Source organism: Scardinius erythrophthalmus, assembly GCF_964197995.2.
Source record: "Scardinius erythrophthalmus genome assembly, chromosome: 24".
Classification (NCBI taxonomy): Eukaryota; Metazoa; Chordata; class Actinopteri; order Cypriniformes; family Leuciscidae; genus Scardinius; species Scardinius erythrophthalmus.
Window position 1 is genome coordinate 15,508,832 of NC_138244.1, and position 21,054 is coordinate 15,529,885.

The 21,054-nt window shown below is 36.3% G+C and overlaps 1 protein-coding gene across 2 annotated transcripts in view; it reads right to left on the reverse strand.

Annotated features, from left to right (window-relative positions):
- magi2b (membrane associated guanylate kinase, WW and PDZ domain containing 2b) overlaps positions 1–21,054 on the reverse strand; it is an 89,306-nt gene that overhangs the window by 24,825 nt on the left and 43,427 nt on the right. For both annotated transcript variants that reach the window (XM_081356129.1, XM_081356128.1), the window contains exons 3-11: positions 19,656–19,775; positions 17,849–18,064; positions 15,491–15,710; positions 13,094–13,173; positions 7,532–7,589; positions 7,267–7,388; positions 6,882–7,064; positions 2,626–3,134; positions 1,540–1,705 (exon numbers count right to left, since the gene is read on the reverse strand). In XM_081356129.1, coding sequence (XP_081212255.1) covers positions 1,540–1,705; positions 2,626–3,134; positions 6,882–7,064; positions 7,267–7,388; positions 7,532–7,589; positions 13,094–13,173; positions 15,491–15,710; positions 17,849–18,064; positions 19,656–19,775 — 1,674 coding nt within the window. The remainder of the gene's footprint in view (positions 1–1,539; positions 1,706–2,625; positions 3,135–6,881; positions 7,065–7,266; positions 7,389–7,531; positions 7,590–13,093; positions 13,174–15,490; positions 15,711–17,848; positions 18,065–19,655; positions 19,776–21,054) is intronic.

The window sequence follows — 21,054 nt, forward strand, 5'->3', positions numbered from 1 at the left end:
TTAAATAAAAATACTAATATATATATATATATATATACACACACATTTCTTATTTATTTAAAAATATCAAGTGAAAAGTATTTCAACCCCGGTAAGAATTCTGGATATTTGCTCGTCCTGGTGAGAAATTGTGCTTGTCTTGACATTTATTTGCCCATTCATTCTGTTGTTTAAATAGATAAATCCATGTAAATTTATGTAAATTATGATAATATAAGCTCTTCACGTCACTAAGAATAAATTATGTCTCCTCAATCAGCATCTATTTCAGTCTATTCCCTCAGTGCTACCTACAGATTGGTCTGTTTGCTGAACGCCCCGCCCCCCTTCAGCCACTCTGCATTCTGATTCGTCAGCCTGTTTATCTCCACCAGCTCAGTGTGGGAGTCGTGCTTTAATTAGACAACTGGGGAAAAGAGCTGTGAACATGGCCGGCGCAGGCCGGACTCTTGGCAGAGCGCCGTCAGGAAACTGAATGGTCTCGCACTCAGCCAGTGAGTCACGTGGGACGTCTCTCGCTCCGTTACAAGAGGCCTTGGAGTGTTTGCTGAGCGGTCCTTTAAGACTGTAGCCTTCGATATAGTCATGAAACACGCAAAGGAGGTGAGAACAGACACACAGCGTAATTGGCAGGATGCATTGGTGTAATTACTTGATTGATAGTGGTTCAGAAAAATGGACAAGCATCTTAAGAACTCATATCAGGCTTACTTAATAAACACATGGAGAGACTTTAGCGTTCTTCAAGATCGTTTCTATTAATTGCCTCATTAATTTTCATTCTAAGAATATCCTAATTATAAAGGGTGATAAAATATTACACTCTGGATGGACATTTTAATGAAAGTAAGCACTCTGATAAGTGGACTCGCATGGAATTAGTAGATTAGCTTGGCTTCTGTCTGAATATGCTAATAACTGTCACCAGCTCTTGCCAAGAGATGATACAGTGTGCAATATTGCGAAGGCTTTGCTAAAATTTCCCCAAAACAGCTCATCAGCTTCAGTTATTCTGAAAGAAAACAGTTTGAGTCTGAAAAATTGAGATGCTCTGGGAAAGTACATCTAGGACTCTATAGTAGGAGTATTTCTCTCCTCTTATTTCAAAATCTTGACGAATCAAAGCTTAAGGCAAATTAAGCTGAAGTTCACGGATGTATACGAAGTTACTTTCCTCATTTCTACTTAAATTGTGGTTTCTTTTTCACACAAAGCTGTCATAAGGCTTCAGAAGACTTGGGATATAGTGCACAGGCCATTATGACCACTTTTATGAAACCTTTATGGTGGTTTTTAGCAGGTTTTTAGCAGGTTTTGGAGCCCCCCCCCCCCAATTGTTATATTGCAAAGTGCAGTTAAAAATTGATCCTTTTGTGTTCTACAGAAGAAGAAAAAAACCATGAGTAAATGAATTTTCATTTGGCTTACAATACATACGTGAACATTTCACTTTGCCAAAGTCCAGAGTAGATTTCAGGCAACCTTCAGTACATTTCTGATGAACTTGGTCTTAAAAATGAAGGGTGTAAATGTGTGCACCTGCTGCTGCTCCTCTCTGAATGACAAGCGTAGCCTCTGTTCCCACTGGACAGTCCTTGAGCAGCTGCACCACCTGTGTGTGGTTGAGTCCCTGGAGACCCTTCTGATTAATCTCCACCATCAAGTCTCCTTCACATAACCCTGGACAACCCTGCGGCTCCAGAACCTGATCACAACGTAAAGAAACAGTTATGACACATTAACCTGCATATGAGCATTCAGACAGGGCATATAACCATTTAATATCCTCTCTATCTCTCTCTCTCTATATATAGAAATAATGTGTGTGTTTGTTCATCTATTTTCTACAAAACAATAAATAAATATAAATAAATGTATATATTGGTTATATAAGTGCATATGTTTGGTTATATAAGTACATATATGTGTTTATTTATTTCTCTACAATAAATCATATATTTGTTATATATATATATATATATATATATATATATATATAAACAAACATATATTCAGATAAATAATGTAATTATATTATATTTAATATTTAATAATTAGTTGTGTATATTTTTTTCCATTGGTGTAGTGGCCAAAAGTGATGTCCGTAGGGAATATTCGTTTTTATGACCCTACAAGTTCGATAAAATGACCAAAATATATTTTTAAATGTTTTAAGTATGAAGGAAAAATTAAGACTAAACTTAAGGTTAAGGTATTTACTGTATCGGACAAAATTGTTTGGCAAAAAACATACAGGTTTTATTTTACTATGCAAAAAACTAACAGAAATACAATAAGCAGTTTTTAATATTTCATTTGTTTTCTCTTGTTTTTGCATTTTGCATGTGTTCATAATTTCTTGGTATGACAGCCTGGCCAAAAATTAAGTCAACAAAATTTGGCATGTTTCATTGCATTATTACAAATAAAACTCTAAGCACAACTACGTAATATGATTACAAAGTTTTTAACAAATTTCGAATAATATTTAACAAAAGTGTGGAAGATGCCAATTATCCTATAGGCCGGACATTACTTTTGGTCACTACTGTATATATATATAAATAATTTAATTAGAGTTTGAGACCACTGCAATTAAATGTTTGTTAATGGATATCAGCGCACCTGTTTGACTCTCTGCCCTGTGGGACTGTCCGCTATGGTGAACCCGAAACCCTCTGCGCCTTTGGTTATAGTGAGACTCAGAAGCTCAGGGACCACGTGAGCCCCACTGGTTGCTCCCGAGGATGACGCCATGGAGACACTGTCATCAGGTGGGGGTCCCGGTGTGGTCAGGGATGTGGGCTGCGAGCCGTCCAGGTGGGTGTCTCCAGGGTGGGGATGCGGGGGAAGGCCCTCGCCGTGCTCAGGTACTAAGCGGCCAGTCAAAGACATGTACTCCATGTAATTTTCATAGCTGTTCCTTCCATTGAGCAGCAACGGGTGATCCACTAGGCCCAAAGGGGGCATGGAAGAGCTAGCGGAGGGGTCCTCTGGGTCGTAAGGGAGGGGGTATCCCCGACACAGCACCAGGGTAACGCTCTGGCCAATGGGGACTGACTGGAAGAGCTTCACCACATCAGCATGGGTGGTGCCCAAGACACAGATGTCATTGATGTAGACGATCACATCACCTGATGAAGAAATGCCGAAAATTTGAGAGTTCTAAACAAGCATATTTAAACAAAACATGAAGCGCCATACTCCCAAGAGCATTATGTCATCCCTGTCACATCTACCACTTGCTCAGAGTGCGTATGTACATAAATTAGCTTCATCATAAGGCTCTTACAAAACATAATTATGCTGCCTTCTGAACGGGTGTTCACACTGAGGTTTACAATGAAAAGGTAACTGCAAGTCATTAATTTTCAATGAAACCAGTTTAATTCTAGTGGCATGACCAACCAATGTTTTATAATGAAGTAGAGAAGACTGCAAATGAGCAATGAGATGACAACCAACGAGAGAGAGTGATACAGTTACAGGATACAGTTGTCGAGCAAGTGCGCCCTGTTCCCAACAAGCAGAATTAAAATTAATCGACACTGTAAAAAAGCAATCCTAGAATGCACTGTGAATCAGTGAAAAAAATATTTCATTCAATACTGTAAAGTATGACATTCTTATTCAGTATTTGTGTATTGTATGTATATGTGCTTATTAACATATCACGCTGTTAGCTTAGCAACATGCTAACATAAAATTCCATTGAAATCAACTGTAAGTCAAGTCTCCGGCGTATTTCACACGAGTGACGTGCAAAGTTGTCCTTTTAAGGCTCAATCACATCAAGAACAATAACTATACAGACAACTATAACAATAACTATATCAGCGCCCATGCCGCCCATCTCAACACACGCTAACTTTGTTTATTCTAAACGCTCGCTGAAGTTTTGTCGTATGCTGCTTTTAATGCTCAATCTCTTTAAAGTCGAAGAGATTCTGATTGGCTGCAAATGTTTTTATTGTTTCACAGCAGGGAAAAAATCCTTCTGAAAGCAATTCCAATGATATTGTTCACATTTATAGGGAGGGCTTTATTGTCCCAATAAGGCGGCATCCATTTTAAAAATGTAATAAATATAATCATTTACACTCTGTTATTATTATTATACCGTTTAATGTACGACAACACTGAGGTGCAAATAGTATCTGCCACTATTTATAAGTATAAATATCATCTAACTACTATTTACACGTGCAAATAGCCGCCGTCTAATAAAATAGCCGCTGTTTGACCCACTTGTTTACTAAATCCTATCACTTTGGATTAAAGTCATCTCCATGCACACACACAGAAAGTCAGTTGCATAAGTGCAGACAGTTGTAGATACTGGCTGGCTAATAATGAGACGTCTCTGTAATGAAGGCAACCTGGGGCCTGTTGAAACTGCACAAGCCAACTGTGTATGTTTGTACAGAATAGAGTAGGACTTCTATAAAAGGACCCCGTTCCCCCATTAAAAGCGGATGAAACACACAAGATCCCACCAAAGCCCAAATTGCAATGTTAGCTGGAGGCATACGCAAATAAAGCCACTGCCAGCATCATTATCAGTGAGGGCCTTGGGAAGTGATGTCACCCTCACAGCTCACAGTCGTGATACACTTCTAAAGTTAAAATATGATCAAGGAAACGAACAAGCCATCCAGAAAGGTAGAATCGCAGCGAGGACACAGGATTTCCTTACTAGGTTAAGAGCTCCTCTAAGAGAACTTACGAAAAAGCAGCAAATAAGCCTACGGTGTCCGCCTGTGATGACTCACTCAAATACGCTCTTTCATCAGAGAAAAACACAATGCGACAACCGTGACCTTGCGCTAGCTCTGTGCAAGCTATTAGAGACTGTTGTCAAGCGGTGGCTACAGAGATAATGATGTTTCCTAGTCCATGCACTGAAGGTTTTCTCCTGAGATGTGAGGTCGCTGCTTATATATCGATAAGTGTCAGCATATTAAAAGGGGGCATATTGTAATTCTAAACAGTCCACTGAAGCAGGGAAATTAAGCTTGCTGGCATTGTTTGTCTTAGCAACAGTAACTATGGTTTGGGTGACTGACAATCATTGGTAATAAAACTGAAAGGTGTCACTGAATTGATCTGAATAGGCAGATTAACATTTTCCCTTGTGTAGGCAACCTGCATCTTTCATAAAGAAGTCAATCCCAGAATGCACTGCTACCGAGGAGTAACATCATCCAAGATGGTGGACAAAACAAGAGAAACGTTGATAATAAAAAAAAAAAAAAAAAAAAAAAAAAAAAAAAAATTATATATATATATATATATATATATATATATATATATATATAGACTGTATATATATACACACAGTCTTCAGTGTCACATGATCCTTCAGAAATCGTTCTAATATAATGATTTATTATCAAACTTGATATTTTTTTGAAACTTGAAAACTGTGATATTAGTTTTTCAGGATTCTTTGATAGATAAAAAGTTAAAAGGAAAAGCATTTATTTAAAATTGAAACCTTTTGTAACAACATACATTTTTTGAAAGAAATACTTTTATTCAACAAGGATGTGTTAAATTGATAAAAAGTGACAGTAAAAATGTATATTGTTAAAATATCAGTCAGCACGACATTGATAACATTGATAATAAATCAGCATTAGAATGATTTCTGAAAGATCATGTGACACTGAAGACTGGAGAAATGAAACTGAAAATAAGTTACATTCTATATAGAGAACCAATATTTTAAATGGTAATATTTCACAATATTACTGTTTTTCTCTATTTTTGATCAAATAAATGCAGGCTTGGTGAGCATAAGAGACTTTTCCAAACTTTTGACCAGTACTGTACATATTTTTCATATTTGTGCTGTATTCTCATAGAATTAGAGTGATTATTAAAACTTTTATTTAATAACAATCTTTATTGTTATAGTTATTGTCCTTTTATTGAGCGAGCCTTAAAGGTATGGTCACATTTACCGATATTGGGCGAATATTCACAGGTAAATTAATTATTATATAGTATTTTTAACAGTTATTATCTTAAAGGAACACTGTGTAGCTTTTCAACCTTCATAATATATTTCTAAGACCCTTGTGATGGTACATCGACTAACAATAGGTTGAATGACACGTCTGCCATAGCCTGAGGGGGTCTGTATCGCTTTTACTGGCACTGCGTAACTTCGGGGTTCGGGTAGTAACTCGAGCACAAAAAGAACTACAAAATTCGACTGCTTTACGGCATACGTCACTTCCCCCACCACTTCCTCAAATTTGGACGTGAGAGGCCAACCAGCGTTTGTTTTTGGCCTTCGTGCGTATGTTTTTGTCATGGGGGCTGTTGAGTTTACACCTGGCCACTTCATGCGTTTTCTCAGATCGGATAGCTATCCTCCGAAACGCATTCGAGACGGATTTGAATCCGATCGCTCAAACCACTTCAGGAGGAGATCTGAGACGCATTCCAGACGAAACTGGACAAGTGTAAATGCATCTGGTTGTTGAAACCACATATGTAAATTGTACTCCTCCCAAAATTGCAAAAAAAAATTAAACGTGTGAAAGTGTGTTATAGGCGCTATGTAATGTTATTACGACAGTATTTACGACAGTGCAAGTATTCTACAGCGACTCTAGGGGTCGCTGTTTGACAAAAACACAATTGTTACACAGTGTGCCTTTAATTAATAAATTACAAATAGTATTTGCAATTTAACAAAATAACAAATACTTATATACTATAAAGACATTCAATACCTATATAATAGAAATATTATTAATAATATCAAAGTTTCATAGATTCAAAACCCAATTCACCCTTCTGCTAGAATATAGCAAAGTCTAACACGAAAGTTTAACACTAAGAGGCCCTGACTTCCTTGTCCTTCTCACCTGTGTCCATCTTGCCATCTTGGGCAGCAGGTCCTTCAGGTATAACGCTCTTGACCTGCAGGAACTCATCCGGCTCGTCCCCACCAATGATGGTGAAGCCGAATCCCATGTTACTCTTCTGCAGCACCGTGGTGAGGAACGTCCCTTTGAGTTGCGTGGCGTCCCTCGTGAATGGAGGCTTTTCTGAGAAGACAAACACACATAGACACTCAGAGGAACGCACTGCACACTGCACAACCACCTCTACTGCATGGTCTTTGGTGCTTCGGCATCTAAGCTAAAGTGACATGAAAGTAGGGCACACCTGAGCAACCCAAAAACCGAGGAACACCAACAAACCAATTGGGTGAAGATGGCATATATGGGCCACAGAGAAAAGAAGTACCTCTATATATCGTGGGCAATGGCAGCGCCGATAGACCTTGACTTTGCATTTGATGTTGCTGTTGGATCCTTCGTTTGGCCTCTAGGACTGGGTTCTCAAACTGTGTCCTTCTGTTAATGTGGCTGCGGGGCAGAACGAGCAGATATTTAAATCACGCTGGGACCCTCCCTCCCCCGACGAACTTATTGAAGAGAATGACGCGGATGATTCGGGGTCGGATTCTGCAAATACTTGGTGCTTGATAAAAGAAATTTGATCAACTTACTCAACATAGTAACTGCCATAAATAGGGTCGTCTATTTTCTCCCAGCCATATGGAAGTTCTGTAGAAAGAAAAAAATAAGATGGTCGGCACCTCGTTGCAAACGTTGTTTATCCCCGTTGCATGTTAACCCGTATTTAATGTAGTCTGGGTTGTTTTGTCTGTTTCCTTGCATAGTTCTGTTTAAGTTTTTTGAGGATTTTTTATATAAATTGATTAATCACATCAAATATATATATATATATGTGTGTCTGTGTACAGTATCTGTGTGTGTGTATATGTATATAAATATATACACACACACACACACTATTATGTATTAACAAACATTTATGTTAGATGCGATTATATCTAGATGAATCGATTTGTCGGTATTAATATATGTACCGGTACATATATTGTTCTAAAACTAGCAAAATTCACTTTTTTGTAGCTGAAATAAAGCTGAAATAAAGTAAAACAAATATTACATTAAATAAAATTCTTAACATTTTAAGTTTAAGTTCTATGATTACTAACATTAACACTGAAATAACTAAACAGAAATAAAAACAAAATCTAAAAACAATGACAAAAATACATAAAATGAAAAATATATGTAATTTGATTGAATATTTATATTTTTTATTCTGATAATCTTTTAGTCAATTTTTAATTTAACTTGTGAACATTTTTTTATTATTCCAAGCACGTTGGAATTAGCATTCTTTATGAAATGAGTTATATAAATGAGTTTTCCTTGCCTTGACTCGATGCTGCATTATTTAATCAGGCTTCAAGTTCAGCATTACCATTCACTTTCATATTCATAAATAATTACAACAACATTGAAAGGTGAGCCTGAGTGTATAAAACCTTCAGATGCAAAAAGCTTAAAATGAGCTATTTAATGCATGGCACGAAGCATGCGTGTCATGAAAACATTTCTCACAGTTTTCATTACAGTGAATCTCAGTCCAGTAAATCAATAACCCCAGGGATGCCTGCAGCGTATGATAATACACGACACAAATCAGTCTAGACGTCTTTTAAAAACACACATTCCCTGCGCACGCCAGAAATTCGATTGCGTATCCTCAACAATCCAGCCGGCCGTTCACGCTGGCAGTCAGTGTGTAAAACAAAGCTTAATTAGGACACACAGCGGTAAGTGAGGGGAGGTCTGGCAGCCCGAAGGTTAGAGCCAACATACTTTCATGCAATTCAATCCGCCCGAGAGACACAAAACAAATTAAAGAGCTGGCGAGATCACCATGACAACAAAGGGCTGTCATCATATGCAGCGTTCAGGATGCTTTTCCCTGTCTGTTTTTGTTTTTCAGCCAAATTTGACATTATTGAAACATCAAGAAAAAATGGAGTACATGCACAAACTCACACAGTAATTATCAAAAACATCGCCGGTGGGACATGCTGCAGTTTTTGCCGGCGTTCTTCGGAAACACGCACGCATACGTAAATGCAGATGAAGTTATGCATGTGTGAATAAAGAGTGTGCAGCAAACATGCAAATAAACCAGGCTAACATAACTCATATCTCTTCAGACATCACCCTTCTCCAGTAATTAACCTCACACATGCCATTTCTACAGACATGCCCCCCAGTTTTCCACATTATGTGTTCTTCGGACAAGAATTATATCTCAAAACGTATAGTTTGTTGATAGGATGTGTGTAATGACTTTCCTAAACATTTGATCTATGATCTGGCAGATGATAAAAAAAAGATATATATAAAAACAATAGGCCTATTATAAACACCAGTAAGCATCCACCTAGCAACGACCCAGAACACCCTAGCAACCACCAAACAATGTTCGACAAACTACCTAGAAACCACTCTAAACACCTAGTAACCTTCTAGCAACATTCATAGAGACCTGAAAATACTTAGAATACCCTTGAAACTACTTAGCAACTACCTAGCAACCACTCTGAACACATAGCATCTACTCCCTACACCCTAGCAACCAGCAAACAATGCTTGAGGAAGTAACTACAAGAAACCTTTCAGAACAGCCTAAAAACCATCGAACAATGCCCTGGCAACCACTAAGTACACCTTGGCATCACAGCGGTAAGATTTAATTGATAAACAAAAAAAAATGTAAAAAATCCTAATAAAGCCATGCTGTTTTCAGATAGTCATTAGTTGAGTGAATGGATGCTGAGCTGAACAGAACGCTGGGTTGGAGGAGGTGGGAGAGGAGCAGGTGTGACGACCGACGAGGTTCTCGCACCTCCCTAGGAGGGTTAGAGCAATCAAATCCATCCTACACACACACACACACACACACACACACACATCACCCGGCTACACCGCATCCGCTAACGCTAGCTTGACCCTCTGTCTCGCAAACCAGTCTCATATTCAGGGTTTACATTAAGAACAGCGGACGAGACTCTTATATGTGTCACATACGCAGCTTTAACTGAGAGAGAAAGACGAGTAACACACCAGATGGCGACACTTTCTTAATAGAAAAAAGTGAGAAGTGTGACATAACCTTGGCTGGATTTACTGGAGCTTTCTTTTAAAGATTATAGCTTGGTTTGGAGCCAAACGAATCAAAATGTATCCAAGCAGAGTTTTATTCACCATGTTAAATATTTAATCTAATTTATAATAGGTCATGTTTATCACTTCTCTTTATAACACCTATATGTAACTTACACGGAGGTGCAAAACAACATATTTTCAGTGTTTTTGAAACATTACTGCAGATTAAAAATGTAAACATTGAAATAAAGTACAATGAATATGGACAACGGGATATGATGCCGTGCGCTTAGGCTTCTGTTTTTAATAAATAATGAATTCCAAACAACAAATAATATTCAAAATGTTTAAGTAGGTAATGAATTTAACGTTAATACATATGTTAAATGTATTAATTTGACAAATAATTCATGTTAATTTATTGACGTATCAAATAATACCTTCTGTAATGCTTAATAGATCATTAATGTACCACTTTTAGACAAAATCCAACATATTTTTTAGAGAAAACCGTATATTTTCTATGCAGGACCATTATGGGCCCTCCATGGTTATAAGACAATGATCTAACCCAGACCACCTTAAATATATTTTCTCAAGCCTCCTTAAATCAATGGTCCTCCATTGGCAGTTTCCATGGCAACTATGGGAGAAGTCTCTTTTTCAGGCTCTTTCATTCACTGAGTGGCTTATGTATATTTGAGTGCATTGAATGCACAAGTGTAAATATGAGCGGATGCGTCTTTAAATGTCCTGTGAAATTTGTGCTATCAAAACCAACCAGCAGGGCTCATTAACTAGCAAGCAGACAGCAGCAGGGCACATTTTGGAGCGTTAGAACAATGGAAAAATGATTCCATTGTTGCTAAATTAAGCAGACACGCCTCTGAAATTACACAAAGATGTTTAAGAGTTTGTAACTAACATTGATTTTGAAGGCAAAATTAGTTTGACACAAACAGCTCATCTTTTATCTAGCCTTTGATGGAAATTTATAATGAATCTGTGCGGCCCCATGACGATCATAATCTAACAGACTTTAATATTAAGAGTTCAATTCTGAATAATGTACATGTCTGAACTTTGAAGTGAGATGTGGATCAAATTTGCAATACACTAAGTGATTTTTACGCAGCAGATAGTATTGAACACAATGAAAATCAATCATGATTATGTGTATGAGCTTACGTTGTTGCACAGACCTGCCCAAAAAAATAGATCTATGTTGTACGGAGAGGTATATTAGTAGTCATGTCACAGAAAGGCATTAAAAGGCCTGTGGAAAGAGATATTGATTTCTCTGGCCCCATTAAATTGCATTTTATTTCAACAGAAGGTTTCAAAGATGGTAGATTTGGGTACATAAAATCACCATTCATAATGAACAGATGAATGAATGAACAAACAAATGAATGAACGAACGAATGAACAAATGAATGAACAAACAAATGAATTAATGAAAAAATGAACGAACAAACAAATAAATGAATGATCGAATGAATGAATGAACAACAAACAAACGAAGGAACGAATGAAGGCATGGATGAATGGCTTTATGAATGAATGTATGAACAAATAAACTAATAAAACGAATGGAAAGAAGGATGAATGGCTTTATACATTAATGAAAAAAGGATCAATCCCTTTCTTATCAAACAAATGATAAGACGAACAAATCTTAATGAACAAATCAATGGGGGATAGATAATTAAAGGATGGGTGAATGAACGAACAAAAACAAAGAGGATGGATGGATGACTGAAAAAAACAAATCAAACAAATGAATAACCAAACAAATTATTAAATGAGCATGAATTGTTGAAATGAATGAATTGAGGATGGATGGATGGATGGATGGATGGATTAACAAACAAAAACAACTATAGAATTTATAAACAAAAAATGAATGATGAATGGCTTTATAGATACTGTATGGAACTTTTGATCGAACAAACGAATGAATGAACAAGCAAACAAATGAATAGAGGAGAGATAGTTAAAGAATGGACGAATAACAAATAAACAAATGAATCAAATCATTTGATCAAACAAAGGAATGAATAGAGGATAGATGGCTTAGTGGATGAATGAATGAACAAACAAATGGAGAAAGGATGGATGGATGGATGGATGGATGGATGAATGAACAAACACACAAATTAATCAACAAGCAAATCAATAAATGAATAGAGGATAATTGGCTTAATGGATGAATAAACTGACAAAAGGTTGGTTGGTTGGTTGAAAGGATGTATGGTTGGATGGATAGATGGATGGTTGGATGGATGGATGGATGGATAAACAAACACACAAATTAATCAACAAGCAAATTAATAAACGAATAGAGGATAAAAGGCTTAATGGATGAACTAACAAACGGTTGGATAGATGGATGGGTATTTGGATGGATGGATGAATAGATGGATGGATGGATGGATGGATGAATAGATGGATGGATGGATGGATGGATGGATGGATGGATGGATGAACAAACGCACAAATTAATCAACAAGCAAATTAATAAATTAATAGAGGATAATTGGCTTAATGGATGAATAAACTAACAAAAGGTTGGTTGGTTGGTTGGTTGAATTAATGGATGGATGGATGGATGGATGGATAAATGAACAACTGATTCAGCAAGCAATTGAATGCATGAATAAATGAATGGAGAATAGATGCTTAATGGACTAATGGATAAACAAATGAATGGACAGAATGAACAAAATGGTTGGTTTAACGAACAAAAAAAAAGAAAGATTAAAGAGATAAACTGATGCATCAATGGTGAATGAACTTTCTTTTTATCCAATCCATCCATCCATTCATAAACACAGTGAGTAAACATCATGAGCTAGCAGAGTTTGTCTTTCTGGATGTTTCATGAAACCAGAGCATGTCCTGACATCGTGAACAAACGCACAAAATGGAAATTCGTGTTACACTCTCACACGCGCATGTCTCCGGGGGAGGGGGGGTACAAGTAGAGGTCACGACATCAAATTTCTCCAAGCGTAAAAAGGAGAATCATACTCACACACACGTTAAAACACCAGTGCACTCACCATCTTCCTCACATTCCTCCGGAGGCTTGGCTTTCTTCGCTAGCCGAGGGTCGAGCCATGACGTCGTTTTGGTATTGTGACTGAAAAGAAAGTAATTTTGTAACAATTAATAGTACATATGATAGAGTTTAGTTACCATTATCCGAATCGGAAGCATTTTTATGTGTTATGTCAGCCAAATGTTGGTACAAGCCTCACTTTGAAATGTAAAACACTCAAGACTAGACGCCCAGAAGGCCTCAGTCGCAGTGGTTGGGGGTTTTCCAGTTAAAACAATGACAATCAATAGTTTTAATAAGTCCCTCGTTTCTCATTAAGGACAGATGGAGGGAGGGGAACATCTTTCTCTCACTCTTAAGACCGTTCTTCCCTCTGTTACTCTGGCAGATTCAGTTTTATGGTGATCCATTCATCATCATGATGATTCATGACGGTAACTGAAGTTGTAACTGAAGATGGTAACTTAAGATTCAATGATTGGTTGGCATCATCACTAAAAATGTCATGGAAGTCTATGTGCAGCATTTTATATCTACAAAGACTTGTTCTTTGAAAAAAAAACTGCTTTTTATGACAAATTGAATTGTAATATTTTGGTTTATATAAATGAAAAACCTTCCATGTAGCATTCGTCATTTTAAAAAGAATTGTCTATGATTGTTTAGTTCAAATAATAATAAAAAATATAAAAATATGAATTCATAATTAATATTTATATAATTATATAATTCATATAAAAATGAACTTATTATATATTAAAAATCTATTCATTTCAGAGGCAAGTACTTCAATTAAATTCCTTCAAAAGATATAGTTAACATAACATAAAATATATAACTAAAGGCTGCTGGATTTCATCTGAGGATAAGCTTTTTTCTTTTCTTTTTTGTTGCAAAAACAACCCTAAATTCCCTAAATATTAAATATATGCTCATATATAATTAATATTTAAAAATTCAACTCTGAGAGAAGTGTTCATTTTCTAGTATGCTTAGCATTCATGTAACTAGCTTTTCTATGTCTATATTCACCCTAGTGATAAATATATACACTAAAATGTATTTGAAATACATTTATTTAAGTATACTACAAATACATTTACACAATTATATACTAAATATAAATACCCTGCAATTGTACTTTAGGTATACTAAACTGGTATACTTAAAGTCTACTTAATTGGAACCACTAATCTTGAACTTACTGCACTTTAATCATGCAGAAATGTTGCTGCAGTCCAACTAAATATATACTTAAGTATACTTGATTGTGCCAGTGGAACTATTGCAAGTATACTTAAGGTAGGCTACACTTTAAAATCTTGCATTTAAAGACTGATATTATACAGAGATCATACAATCCTAATCAATAATGATATTAAAACACATTTTAGGCTTAATATTAAGAAATGTTCATTTTGCAATAAAGAAATACTCTAAATAAAGTTTAATTATAATTTTATATCAGTAAGTCTTAAGACTGCTCTGATCAGATTTCGCATGGTTTATGTGACTTTCTCATACCAAGTAAAACGTAAACGTCAGAAGCTGTTATAGGAAACATACTGAAAGTCGCTGCAGAAACAAGGTTGTGTTGTTGCAAAGTGCCGAACGAGCAGAAAATGACAATATTGGAAACATGTTTTGATGTGACTTTAGATGTGAATGGCTGCTTATTGACATGACACAGCAGTGGCTTAAGTTACCTCTCAAAAGTAGCCTTTTTTTTCGAATTGTTTGAATGAAAATATCCACTTCTTCCAGCGCTGTTTTTTCTCAGTGTTCTTAAGTAGTCTATCTTATTATTATCTCATTATTAATTCACGAATGATTGGATTCACTGGTTCAGTCAACAGAAATATAGGACACATAATAACCGCTGAAACATCCACAGGGAAAGTGTTTCTCCCCAGTACGCAATATTGCGTTCAAAGACGTCTAAATAGCCATCCAAACACAGCCCAAGAAATGAAACCTAACACCTTGTAATCACTGTTGACTGGAATATCATACATCTCGCAAGTTATTTTGGCAAAAATGACATGTAACCAAATTCAAGGTTATTTTGGCTAGAAGTGGGTTATTCATAGCCGGACTATATCGGGTCTATAGTTAACCTAGACGGTGAAATGACAGCTATTGCTTGCTGGGTCAGGTCTGTCGGAGCGCTCATGGTAAGCAAAGTGTAGGCGCCGCTGATTTAAGTGTATAAAGTCCTACAAATCATTTCCAAAATGCAGTCAACTGAACTGCATTACACTGAGTGAGCTCAATACGGCACACATAAATAATTCAGACATCCGTAACAATCTGTAAAAGAGGCCTGTGCAACAGGTAGCGCTCCATATGCTCACGCCTCTTTCATTATGAAGTGTGCTTTGAAGTGCACTTCACTCACTCTATGAAGTAAACTTCTCCTTTTTCAGTGTAGGCCATCTCCCAGTTGTCTGGCAAAGGGCCCAGGTCGTCATTCTCCTGGGAGTCTTGTGGAGACTTGGGAGCGTCTACTTCTTCCTCCTGGGCATCTGTGGCGGTGAGGGTGGGGGTCTCAGGTGGGCATGGCTGGACGGGCACGTCTCCAGAAGCGTCGGTGCTCTTGTCCTCGTGTTCGCTCGATTCTTTGAGGTAAACAAGAGGAATCAGTGTCAGCCTGACCTTCTGACTGAGACTTATTTGACTGTAGATTTTTAGAAAAGGATGGTACAAAGAGATACTGTTACATAGTAATGATTAGAACTGTCAAAGTCAACTCGTAATAACATATATTCAATTTTTTTGACAGCACGAACACATTTATTAAATTTATAAAATGAAGACAGATGTTTTAATAGTGAACTATACGAATGAGTCTCAATGCGGCAATTTTCTTTATCCAAATCCGGCACCTCATATAGATTAATCAAACCTTTGTGAAAAAGAAGTGTGCTTGATTGTATTGAATGTGCACTTGTTGTGTACTTCAAACCTTAAAAGTATATATATATAAAAAAACTTGCAGATAACATATTAACAAAAATAAAAGGCCATTTGCACTTTCATGATTATGTTTCTTAACACACTTAAAGGGTTAGTTCACCCAAAAATGAAAATTCTGTCAGTAATTCCTCACCCACATGTTGTTCCAACCCTGTAAGACTTTCGTTCATCTTCGGAACACAAATTAAGATATTTTTGATGAAATCTGAGAGCTGGATCACTCCTCCTGCAGGCTTATGGACACCTTAACTTGCTGGCCCAGAAAATGTATTAAAGACATTGTTAATATAGTCCAAGTGACTCCAGTGGCTCAATCTTAAGTTTATAAAGCGACGAGAATACTTTTTGTGCGCAAAAACAAACAAAAATAACGACTTTATTCCACTTTTCATTTCCTTCTCTCTGGACCTCAAGTTTTTTTTTACGTAGTGTAATAGCGTAGCGCGTCTGTGTTTCACGTCACCACGTATCACACATGACCAGCGTCGGCCAATAGTGAGCCTACGTGGTGACGTGCAACACAGACGCGCTACGCTTAAACACTACGTAAAAAGACTCCAGGTCCAGAGAGAAGGAAATGAAAAGTGGAATAAAGTCGTTATTTTTGTTTGTTTTTGCGCACAAAAAGTATTCTCGTCGCTTTATAAACTTAAGATTGAGCCACTGGAGTCACTTGGACTATATTAACAATGTCTTTAATACATTTTCTGGGCCAGCAAGTTAAGGTGTCCATAAGCCTGTGGAGGAGTGATCCAGCTCTCAGATTTCATCAAAAATATCTTAATTTGTGTTCCGAAGATGAACGAAAGTCTTACGGGGTTGGAACAACATGAGGGTGAGTAATTACTGACAGAATTTTCATTTTTGGGTGAACTAACCCTTTACTAATTTGTAATTGTATTACTTTGTAGTAATGTCAAATTAAAATTTAAACAGCGCATGTTAAATTGTTGTTCAAATAATCGATGATAATTGATGTGCTGACTAACATATTAAGCACGATTATAATTTTAACTGTAGTGCGTTCTTCAATGAATTTGATTGGTTGACTAATGTTCCAAGGTGTGTAATTATTTTCAGGGAAATGCACGGCTAAAGTAGTTCCAGGCAGGTCTTGACCGCATTACAGTTTCATATCACTTCGCCAAATGATTTCAGTTATTTCAAAGGTCCTTACAGACTACAACAACAAAAGAACCAAAACCCACAACGACACTGACCAAGCAAATAAATATAGTAAACAACAGCATAAAAACGGAAAAGATTTTTTTGCCACAAAATTACGTTTTATAATGTAAGGAACGCACATACTCTCTTTCTCCCGCTCTCCCACTCAAACGCACGCATACAGTACGGACACACACTTTCAGATAAACGTGTTGTCAGCGCTGCTCTGATGATTTTATCAGTAAAATAGTTTAGCAACTTAAAAGCGACATGACATTTCTATCTAGTGAGGTAATAACGGCGCTGTTCTTGAAGCAGATAAACTTACAGTTTGATGACATGACATGTATGTATATGGCATTTTCCATATATTAAAATGTTCTAATGAAAACAACAACTACAGAAAAATGGCACCAGCCCAATAATTAAAAGCCTCGTTTGCTCGGTATATTTTGAAACCTCATCTTTGAGTTACGAACAACAGAAGAGTTTAAATAATGCTCCAGACTCTCATCTAAAATGCCTTTCATTAGAAATGAGTCGCACAACTACGAAGCCCGCATTCATAATTGACTCATTCGAAACTATCTGGGTAACAGTGGTAGTTTGTAACCTGGTGTGATGACGATGCCGTTGCCATTGACGACGGGGCTCTCTTCCTCCTCCTCTTCTGGTGGCTCAATGCTGTCCTTCTCCATGTTGCTGACGGACTTGTTTCTCTTCCTTTTTCCCTCTGCACTGGGTCGGGCACCGGGCAAGAGTTGGTCCGTCACATTAAACAGCATCTGCGTGGGTTCGGCTGGAGGCTTTGGCGTGCCATAGAAGTTATCTAAAAACGACAACAACAAAAAAAAAAACATTTTTGGGACTTAAATGCTTCCACAGCTACTTGGCATGCAAAAAGGTGAAGTCAGACTTTTCAAGTAACTTTTCGATCATGTTTTTTCATGAACTTTGCTGGAGTTATTTTTTTCTGTGATGTTTGCCATTACGGCACCCTTGTGCACTGGCGACTCAATAATTTCATTCAAGATTGAAAAGAAATCATGTGTATCCAGGGAAATCTGTTTAATGATTAAAAACTGAGCTCCTGTGCGGGTACGGCACAGGCTTTATGAATTCATTTGCAAGACTTAAGGGACAGAAACAGAAGAGGTGAAGTTAATAGATTCATTTACATTACAGCCTGTGACCCGGAATCATTGACTGGGAGTGAGTTAACTTAAAGGGTTAGTTCAGCCAAAAATGAAAATTCTGTCATTAATTAATCACCCTCATGTCGTTCCAAACCCGTAATACTTTCGTTGATCTTCGGAACATAAATGAAGATCTTTTTAATTAAATCTGAGGGCTTTCTGTGCCTACATTGACAGTCTAAGCAACTACCACTTTCAAGTCCCAGAAAGGTAGTAAAGACATCATTAAAATAATCCATGTGACCTCAGTGGTTTAACCTCAGTTTTATGACCTGAAATCACCTCAAACAAGACCGTATGAATCCTATAAAATCAATTTGCCCACAGTTGCTCTGACTTCTATTTAATTTCTATATCCTGCACAATTTCATTCTGTTGACATGAACCATGATTTGATAATAGCTATTGCTAGTCAGAGGAAGATGGTATTTTCTCATTCTAGAGAGCATTTGATTGGACAAATATATGGATATGCAAAATGTTGGTCCATTTTTCCATAAGTCAAATATTGTATTTGTCCCCCTAATGTTTTTGAAAGAAGTCTCTTATACTCAAGCTGCATTTATTTGATCAAAATACATTAAAAACAGTAATATTATGAAATATTATAACAATTTTAATAACTGCTTTCTATTTAAATATATTAAATAATAACTAACATATTCAAATTCTGTCCAGTAACTGATGAACTGCTGATGAACTCTAAAAAAGTGCTACAAGTTCATTTAGGCATCACAACATTATAAATGTATGTTTAAGTGAGTTTTAGATGATTTCAAAGATAATCAAAATGTAAAAAATAAGGGGAAAATCCGATAAAGCCGATAATCAAAATGATCCCTATTAAATGTTATTTGTCAAAGCTATAAAATGAATCTCGAAAATCTCAAATTTGCATTTCTCTGCAGTTTTAGAGTGTATATATTCTCAAAGTGCCAGACTGAAGCTGTTATGATGCTGTGCCTCACAGAATCATGGGAAGGATCTCCTCTCCTCATACAGGGAAAAGAAACCTGCGTCTAAAAGTAGTCCACACACCTCAGTCGGTCCTCAAGAGACCAAACTGCACTAGTTCTGATTACCTTTGCTCAATGTCAAAGACTTTTTTGCAGTAAAATCAAGCAAATTGAAGAAAATTCATATTCCAGGCTGTTATGGCTTTTTTTATTTCAAGAGGTAATGATTTATGGAGATGTGGGAGGTTTAATGGTGAATTTCACTTACCTTCATACGTTCCACTTTCTAACAAGGCCCCACTTTTCTCTAATTCCATAAACCGCTCAACGCTCACAAAATTGTAGTCCACACCTGGGACCTCCCCCTCTTTGGGCTGTCTCGTCGTGCCTGCGGACAAAACAACACGTACGTTATCACATCTGTCAGAATGCTGGAAAAAGCCAATCATAATCCTATAGCATGGTATTCAACCAAGTAGATTTTAAATGTATTTTATTTTAATTATTGGTTTATTTAAATAGGACAGTACAAAAAGCATTAGCCCTGCAAAAGCACTGGAAATGTGCATTGTACTTAAGGAATATAATATATGCTATTTGCATATTTTTAATGCAAGATGTAAAATACAATAAAAATGTTTAAGAATGTTTGACAATTATGATACATAATTATTCAAAAGTACAAAGTAATAAACAACAATATTTATCTGCATATTTTTACTAAAATATTTTAATATACAAAAACTGCAACAGAAATCTCAGTGAATTCTTATTTTCAAATTCAAAAAGTGAGAGGATTCACTGAAATGGACAGTTTGAGTTTATTCACAGAAATGAATCAGACTTGTTATTATCTTCTGAAGTTTAAAGAAAGTTAATAGACAAATAAAATGTGCAAAAAAATAACTACAATTCACAATATTTGTTATTTTATATTGCAGGAAAACTGTGAATTGTTAGTGTATCTTTTATATTCAGCAAGTCAGTAAGTTTTTTTGACAAAAAATAAAGTTTTATTCATTGAAGCATTAAATTGATCAAAAGTGACCATAAATATGTTTATATTACAAAATATTTTTAAATAAATGCTGTTCTTTTTAACTTTTGATTCATCAAAGAAATTCATCATGTTTTTTTGAAAAGAAATGTTTCTTAAAATATATATATATATATAATTCATATCTTTTTTATCAAATAAATGCAGCTTGGTGAGCATATAAAACTTCTTTTAAAAACATTTTTCAAAAATCTTACTGGCCACAAATATATAGGTCCTCCAAAAATGTTCTGGTACTTTTTTGAAAGGATCAGCATTAATAATGCAGTTATACAATAAGCAGAACTATTAATGACAAACAGTCAGGTCAAACAAATTAAGCAATAAAGTAACTCAAGTGTTGTTTCCAAGTTCCATATTGACTGTTTATGTAAATTCGCCACATAATTAATGCATTAACTGAGGCTGAGTCTTCTGAGGGTAATCAAACATTCTTAAGAAATCAGGAACTGGGGATTTGCAAGACACATACTTAGCAATGATATCATAATCCAGTCCCTTGAGCTCTAAACCAAATCGTCTCTGATTTCCAAAAAAATCTCACTCTGAAGGGGAAAAAATAAATAAATTAAGCTTTTGGCTTGTGAACTTCCCCACGAGAGAAACAGTG